The sequence below is a fragment of the Passer domesticus genome, chromosome 30 (genome assembly GCF_036417665.1).
Source record: "Passer domesticus isolate bPasDom1 chromosome 30, bPasDom1.hap1, whole genome shotgun sequence".
NCBI classification, from domain to species: domain Eukaryota; kingdom Metazoa; phylum Chordata; class Aves; order Passeriformes; family Passeridae; genus Passer; species Passer domesticus.
This window is the reverse complement of record NC_087503.1, coordinates 2,347,035-2,355,686: the sequence shown is the minus strand read 5'-3', so window position 1 is coordinate 2,355,686 and position 8,652 is coordinate 2,347,035. Positions and strand designations below refer to the sequence as shown.

Below are 8,652 nucleotides of genomic sequence, written 5' to 3'. Positions count from 1 at the left end.
TCATCATCAGCACCGTAGCCTGCGGCCACCACCTGCACACGCCCATGTTCTTCTTCCTGCTCAACCTGGCCCTCAGTGACCTGGGCTCCATCTGCACCACTGTCCCCAAAGCCATGCACAATTCCCTCTGGGACACCACGACCATCTCCTACACAGGGTGTGCTACTCAGCTCTTTTTCTTTATGTTCTTCTTCTAAGCAGAGTATTTCCTCCTGACCATCATGTGCTACGACCGCTACGTGTCCATCTGCAAACCCCTGCACTACGGGACCCTCCTGGGCAGCAGAGCTTGTGCCCACATGGCAGCAGCTGCCTGGGCCAGTGCCTTTCTCACTGCTCTGCTGCACACAGCCAATACATTTTCCCTGCCCCTGTGCCATGGCAATGCCCTGGGCCAGTTCTTCTGTGAAATCCCATACATCCTCAAGCTCTCCTGCTCCAAATCCTTCCTCAGGGAACTTGGGCTTCTTGTGTTCTCCCTCTGTTTGGTATTTGGTTGTTTTGTGTTCATTGTTTTCTCCTATGTGCAGATCTTCAGGGCCGTGCTGAGGATCCCCTCTGAGCAGGGACAGCACAAAGCCTTTTCCACCTGCCTCCCTCACCTGGCTGTGGTCTCTCTGTTTATCAGCACTGCCTCATTCACCTACCTGAAGCCCCCCTCCATCTCCTCCCCATCCCTGGATCTGGCCCTGTCAGTTCTGTACTCGATGGTGCCTCCAGCCCTGAACCCCCTCATCTACAGCCTGAGGAACCAGGAGCTCAAGGGTACCCTGAGGAAAATGATGAATGTATCTTTTCAAAAATGTTAAACTTTTCTGCTCCAGAACCTTGTGAATGTAACTCTTTACAATCTAGGCCTTTTTTTCCTCTTTGTCCATTTTGTCACTGGGACCTTTTCTTATTATTATCCCGGTGTTAAAATGTTTTTTATAATATACTCTAGTACTACTCTGAGCATTTCTACATGAACTTCCACTTCTCTTTTGTAACACAAAGGCTTTTAGGTGGCTTGTTCCCTCTGTATTTGAATAAAAATAAGTGGCTGTCCTGACCTGTGTGTTCAAGGCATTTCCTCAGCCCTTCTCTGGCTCTGCAGGGGCAGTGCCTGTGTGCAGAGGTGGAGGGAAGGGGCTCCCAGCACAGCAGCACAGCCAGGGACAATGGCCCTGCCTCTTTCCACATCTGCTCCTCCCAGCTCCACACTCCCCTTCCCAGCCCTGCTGTGGGTGCCAGGCCGGAGTGCTCTGGCAGCTTGGTCACTGTCCTGCTGCGTGTCCGTGCTGTGGCCTCAGGCAGGGACAGGCCATGGGCACTGCTGGGACACAGCTGGGCTCCAGCACAGCAGCTCCACCAGCAAAGGGCATCTCCTGAGCGCAGGGCAGGAAGGCTTTGCTCCCCTCCAGAGGCACTCTCAGGACTCTCAAGAGGCTCCTCGTGTTCCTTGTGCTCCCAGGGCTCAGTGGGATGAGATCAGGGTCTCACTGGGACCTTCAGGGGACTCAGGTCTGGGTCAGGTTTTGCTTGTTGGTGGCCAGTGCCCATCAGATGCTGAATGGTCTGTGCTGAACCTTCCTGGGGATCTGCAGCTTGTGCCAGGGCTGATGGCAGGGGAAGGTTTGTCTGGAGGGCCTTGGGAGCTGCCAGGAGAACACAGGAGACCTGCAGGGACAGTGTGTGCCAGGGACCAGCAGGGAGTGGAGCTCACTGGGCACAGGCCTGGCCAGGCTGGGGTCACCCCGAGATCAAGGACTGAATGTCTGCTGTGAGCCAGGAGAGCTCTGCAGCCCAGGGACACAGCAGGCCCAGGGAAAGGAGTTTGGGAACTGCCTGCTCTGAGCCTCAGGGAACTCCCCCAGGAGGATCCAGGGCAGCCCCAAGCCCCTCTGGCAGCCCTGGCACAAGGCAGGCACCTCTGAGCCCCCTGCATGGCCCCGCAGAGCCTGTGTGGGAGGGGGTGAGTGCAGGGAGCACCATCAGCTGCCTCTGTGTGCCAGGCTGAGCAGCAGAGCCCAGCAGAGGCAGCCCAGGGCCCCGGGCAGCACAGCCCCCGTGCTCTGCAGAGCAGCAGCCCCAGCTCGGGGCTCTGGGCAGCAGGGCAGGGGCTGCAGCAATGGCTGCTGGGGCCAGCACAGATGTGTTCCCCTGGCAAAGGCTCTGGGGGCAGCTGGCATGGGCCAGGAGCAGAGCAGGAGCCCGTGGGTGTGCAGAGGAGCCCTGGCAAGAGGCTGCCCTGTCCCTGGGCCAGCAGGAGCTGCCTGAGGAGCACCGGGGCCAACTCTGCTGCTGGGCTGGGCAGCGGAGCTGGCCCTGGGGCTGCAGGAGCTGCCCGAGCTGAGCATCTGCTGAGCATTCCAGACCCAGAGTGGCTGTCCCTGACCTCCAGTGCCTGCAGTTCCTGCTGCAGGGCTAGACCTGACTCTGCTGCTCTGCTGGGCTGGGGCAGGGGCAGGGAAAGGCTGAACTGGGCAGTGCCAGGGAGAGGAAAATAATGGAGCCTTGTCCCCATGAGTCCCCACAATGTCAGAATGGTCTCCATGGTTCCATGAGGGCCCAGTGTCACAATGGCCCCTTGGTTCCATTAAGCCCCACAGGGTCACCATGGTCCCCTGGTCACATAAGGCTCTGCAGTGTCACAAGGGCCCCTTGCTTCTGTGAAGCCCACAGGGTCAGTTTTCCCAGTGGGTAGGGTCAGCACCAAAGCCACAGACACCAACTGAAGATATTGTGTAATTTATATAAGGTAAATCTGCAAAAATTACTAAAGTAAAGCACATAATAATTAGAAAATAGTTACAAAAGGAGCAGCTCAGCAATGCACTCAACCATGACCACCACAGATTGCCTGCAGTGATTAAGAAAGATCCAGCACCAGTTCCCCTCAGGCTGTGCCATCCCCCAGATCCACAGAGCAGCTGGGGGAAGCTGTCCCAGCCAAGGGCTGCAGAGCCACTCCTGGACACTGGGAATTCCTGCAGGTGCCTCCAGCCACAGGTGAGGCTCCAAGCCCGCTGTGAGAGGGCCCAGCTCTGACAGTGCTGAATGAACAAACTGACAGCACTTCCAGTGTGGCAACATCTGGTTTCATCCTCTTCTTGGGTTCCTCCCAAAGCCTGGCCAGGGCCCCAGGAGGAACCAAGGGAGCTGACTTTGACCATTCAGCCCCAATCAAGGCCGGATGGGGCCTTGTCTGATTTTTAGATACAGAAAGGTAAATCCACATTTCACCAATGAACACATGCAGAGATCATATTGCCCACAGTGATTCATTAATGAGTAGATACAAATATAACATTTGGTGGGAAAATTTATTTAGAGGTCAGCTTTGGCTCAGGGCCTGTTGTTCAGGCCTCAGACAGGGCCTGGTGCTGAGGCCTCAGGACTTCAATTGGTCCTTTAACCTGTAGAGGAACTACAACTCATAACAATTCTTTCAATAACACAGTTTAGATTTAGGCATTAGGCAGAAAGGCATTGTGTCTTGTTCTTCAATTAAGTGCTGTTCAAATTCATTACTCAGCTATAATTCACATTCCTTTTAAAACAGCCCTAAATAGTTATTATTCTCTGTTATTTTATCAAATGTCCCTTTTTTCTTGAGACTGTGTCTCTTTTTAGACATGTCTCAGTACTCCATTTCCAACACAGTGTAATGAATGAACGAGGCCAGTTTTCGAGAAAAAAGATGAAAAAGGCTCTCATTTATTGAAAAACAAGATGGAAGAAACAGAGGGTCCAAGATAAGCTTGGACCCCCTCACAACAGCTCAAAAAAAAATAACAACGTGCTGCGAACACATTGGGCTCTTTTCCACGTGAACTAATCCCACTGCCCACGAACCAGAAAGCACCACACCCAAACGAAAACCCCCCCATTTATAACTCCCTTTGGTCCAGGATTGGTGGGGTTTGGATCCGTGCACTGATTGGGGCAATTTAGGCACTCTGATAGGTCTTTAGTGAGGTTCATTCTGGGCCAATCATTTCTTCAGGGCATTGAATGATTACTTGGTGCACTGGCCCAATCACTCCTCGCCTCATCCACCTCCCGTCCCCACCAAGTCCTGGACACCTTTTCTCCTCACAAAAAACAACTTCCCATTCCTTCCCCAAAACCAATAGGACCAAACTTATAACAGCATGTGTGAGAGACACTCTGGAGTTCCCTCCCTTTGCCTCATGACCGTCTCAAGGACAGACATGGGGAGCCTGAGGACCCTGATGGGAATTGTGGGCTGCCAGTGGTGGATGAAGGCCAAATAATCCTGAGGCCCCTGAGCAGAGTTCTGCCCTGCCAAGCGATTGTTCACAGCTGTGTCTACAATGCCTGCTTCTGGCAGAGCCTGCCAAGGAGGTGACATGCCCTGTACACTGGCACCTGTTTGGTGACAATAGCTTGAGCATTTCCCCACCTCTTGGCCTGGTGGGACTTTTCTGGGGTAACCTTTGGTGGTCCCTCCCCTCACAGAAGAGCTATCCTCTGCTTTCCAACCACCGTGACAGACAGACTGAGATGGGAGAAGCCTCTCTCTCAAGGACTGAGACATGAAATCTCTCTATGGAGAAGCTCCCCCCTGACAAGGACTGAGACTGAAACCCCTAACACGGGGGAGGTGTGTGGGGGAGCCGACCTGACCAAAAGTGAGATGTTTGCCTGCAGGTGTGGCCATTGGACCAAGAAGACAATGGTTCTCACCTACTGCTGAGAACACAGACTGGCTGTACCTTCTTTTCCCCTCAGTGATTTCAAGGGACTTCTTCTTTATTGGATCTGTTCCCCCTCAGTGATTTCAAGACCTGTTCCCTCCTTAGGAATGGACTATACTAGAACCTTGAGTTAACCAGGTGTTCTGAGATTCTTCCTCACATGACAAAAGGGATGTATTAGCCGGACCATGAGGATTTTGTCTCTCTGTTGGTAGCAATATTCTGCCTCCTCTCTCTCTCTCTCTCTCTCTCTCTCTCTCTCTCTCTCTCTCTCCTTTCTAATCCTTCTATTGCACTCAATAAAAGGTGCATTTGTGTTGATGAATGCTGAAATCCCCTCGGTGTTGTTTGTGCACTCTGAGATCAGTTAATGAACCATCACGAGCCCCGCTTGTATGAGCGGATGGTGACAGCGTGTCACTGCAGCCCCGTGTCCCTTGGGAATTGTATGGGACACAGAGCATGCCCACTGTCTGCATTTTCCGTAAATCCCGTGCATTTCCCTGTCTCCTTGGGATGTTCCCTGTGGCACAGTGAGGTTACAGGGCTATGGGCAGAGAAGAAACCTGAAAGGCTTTCCTGGAGAAATGTCCTGGTCTTTCCAGCACCACTGGAGGCTATTTCCTCTTGTCCAAGCCTTTCCCTTGCTAGTAAAGACCAAGAAAATGGGGCTAAGTTAATCTTTCTGTATCTTGTTGTTTGGAACTTCTTGAGCACACTAACTCAATGTTGTAGTAATGCTGTCTTTGACTGCAATCCTGGATTGAAACTTCAAAGGAATTTCTAGATGAATGATAGAAGTAAGATGATGACGTAATCAATTAAAATCAACTATGCCTGAAAGGACTCCAGTGCTTTCTGAGGGAGATTGACATAATTGTATATATCCCCATGATGTGAAGACTGTGGCATGAATTCCATGGTTAGAGATGAACACCTCCTCATGTTTTGAGGGTGCTGGAGGATGTTTAGATTTGTAAGAACTTTATTCTTTTTTATACTCTAAGGACTTGCAGAAATCTGCTGGGATTATAGTCTGACAACATTCTGATTTCTCCTAATGGTGTTTTAAAGATCTGCAAAAGTTATGGCAAAATGCTTCTGTTTCTAACCTCACCTTCCAGTTTTTCTATGTGGAGTGAGTTGTGGTAGATCATAGTTTGAATGCTCAGTATATGAAAGAATGAAATCCTTTTGCTCTCACTGAAGGTTCACTGAAGAGATTGCTGTTAGAGCTGATCCACCAGTTCTGTAGAGCATTTCAAAATGACTGCATGGGACATAAAACTGTCTATAAATTTAGAAGCAATATTTCTATATTGACAGAGTCCCTTATGTTTTCCAAGTAATTCCTAAAAAAAATGTAAGTCCTGGTTTGTGAAGATTTTAGAATGATTTTCCGGAATTTAGATGGAGTCATGGGGTGAGATGCCCATCCATGCACTCTAAATGCATTTATCAAGCCCAAAAAAGAAAGCCATTGTAGAATGGAGTTCAAACAACCCCACTGGAGGGCGGCGCTGACTGCCAGAATCACTGTCAGTGCTTGTGAACCCCGAGGGTTTCTGCAGCCCGGGCTCTGCAAAGCCTGGGGCTGACAGATGCAGGCAGGTGCCCCACATGCTTAGACCTCAGAGATAAGAATTGCTTTTCTTCCACTTCGGGAGGAACTTCCCTGGGAGTCTTGTCTTTGTTCATGGCAGTGTCCAAAAGATTGTTGGGAAATGTGGCTGTGTAAGTCGCCACAGGCAGGCAGCTGGAGCAACCACAAAACCAAGAGGAACTTTATTTCAGTACGGTGCTAAGCTGTTCCTACATCATGAAATGATGTAGAAAAGGGAGATGTTCTTTCCTGTCATCACAATTGTTTTGGGATACTACTTTTATAAATGACTACTGCAATTCAATAATTAATTAAATTTATGAAGTTATCAAAGTATAAATTTGGAATAAAAAAGAAGCTAAAATTGACTCTAAGCCGGGTGATCAGAGTTGGGGAGATTTAGGATTTGGCCCTTTTGCACCACAGTCCCAATGGGTTTCCAAAGAGCATTTCTCAGAGGGTCCCTTTTATACAGTTCTTTGTGCCCTGGAAGGGTTTCTTCTTCAGCATATTATCACGGTTTCTGGAACTGGTGGATAATTCCCGGATTGCTGTGAGGTAAAAGGCTTTCTGGGGAAAACTTCTGATGATGCTTATCAATATGCCTCCTGCTGGAATCTGGTCAAAGGAAAAATCCCTTGGAATATACATTGGAATATATGTCTCTGGAGACAGTGTCTCCCTGCTATTTGAATTTCTATCGCTTAGTTTGTGGTTGCTGGTGATGCTTACCAAAATGCCTCCTGTCAGAGGAGAGAAATCCCCTGGAATGTACATTTCTGGGGACAGCTGCCTTCCTGTTTGAATCTCTATCATTTAGTCTGATCACTGCCTTTTTGGCCACTGGTTTTAGTACACATAATGCTGTGGGGTTTTTTTAATTTTATTGCATTAACCACCAGTTATTTTATAGTGAATATTACACCATCCTTCTCTCCACATTTTTATCTTAATGGCTGATACCACAGCCCATCCCTTCTTTTGCAAGATAGAAAAGCATTACCCTCAAAAGTAACCAAAAGAACATACAACTGTATTTAAAACAAAACAAAACAAACAAACAAACAAAAAAAAGCAGGTGTTTTGCATTGAACAGTAAATAAAAAACAAAAGTGTTTGTAAGGTTTCGATAGACTAGAGAACTTGGAACTATTTACATCCTGGAGACCCAGTTAAGGCACTTGGTCACTGAACGTTCTGAATCATTCTCTGTGTGAGGTCAGGCTGGCTCTTGGTCCCCTCACTGGGCTTTGTTCAGCAGCAAACTCTGGAATAAAAGGAGCAAGAGAGAAAACATTTGGTTGCATTCATCCAACAGGCACACCTGGCAGAACACAATCAATGACTGGAGTGATTTTACTACAAGAGGACCTGCAAGACTTTTTGACTTTCAGCAGCTGCCTCTTTCTGCAGAGGATTTTTACAGCCTGCCAGCCACTCAGCTAGCCACATCATGTTTATTTTCTTTTGCAAGTTTGCCAGCAGATCATGGCAATGCATCCCTTTGCCCAGAGGGGCCCACAAAACTTGGTGTTTTATGGAAAATGACACTGCAAAGGCACCACGGGATGGCAGGTTACAGCTTTTCAGTATTCCCCACTGCTTGTACCACAGGACAATGCAACATTTGTAATGATTCAAGTGTACAATCAAAAACGGATCAGCAGCTCTAGGATTTCCTTCTGGTCCATACTGATCCAAGGCCCAGCAAGGAGTCAAAATTCAAGTGCTGTTCAGCTGTAGCCAGGAGACTCAGCAAGTGCTTCCCTGAGAGGGCAGCTCTGCCCCATCCCTCCCTCTCTCTTTGCTCCCAAAAGAAGTGCTCATGAGGAGGCAGAGGCCGGGGTGGCTGCAGGGCCAGCCCTGGCTGCTGTCTTCAGAAACTACAGGCAGGGCTGTAAAACAAACACTTACTGTCCTAACTTCAGGTCTTCTTGTCTTGGCTTCATGTGGCACAGAAGTCACTGGAAAAGGATTCTTCTCATGCCCTGCAGATCCCTGAAAAACCACCGAGAGAAAGCTGCTCAGAGAGAGATGCCTAAAGCAATTGCAAAGTCAGGCTTTCCTAAATTTCCAGAGAAAATGTCCATTTCTCCCAGGCATAGTCTATGCACCGGGCTCTCCCCCTCTTGCCTTCTTTCCCAGCAATCCCTCCAGTAACTGAAATGCCACCTTGGCTTCTCACCTGGCAGCTCACAGTGCTTTGCACCATTCAACTTCTCCCAAGCACAGAGAAATTCATCAGCAGATTTCCTTGCTCAATAGCTGGGAGTGCAGTGAGGGCTGGAAGCAGGAAAATGATCAGGAAAAAGCAAGCAGTTAGAAGGCAGCTAATGCACTGTGCAC

At 49.2% G+C, this 8,652-nt stretch overlaps 1 protein-coding gene and 1 long non-coding RNA gene across 2 annotated transcripts; both read left to right on the top strand.

Moving 5' to 3' along the window:
- The first annotated feature begins 221 nt into the window (after positions 1-221).
- On the top strand, positions 222-809 carry LOC135287563 (olfactory receptor 14J1-like). Its single transcript, XM_064400854.1, has one exon. The coding sequence runs from the start codon at positions 222-224 to the stop codon at positions 807-809; it is 588 nt and encodes a 195-aa protein (XP_064256924.1).
- A 1,822-nt stretch (positions 810-2,631) lies between these two features.
- LOC135287673 (uncharacterized) lies at positions 2,632-4,975 on the top strand. Its single transcript, XR_010351234.1, has 3 exons — positions 2,632-2,740; positions 2,900-2,991; positions 4,119-4,975. It is a non-coding gene; the product is annotated as an uncharacterized LOC135287673 (long non-coding RNA).
- Positions 4,976-8,652: the final 3,677 nt, after the last annotated feature.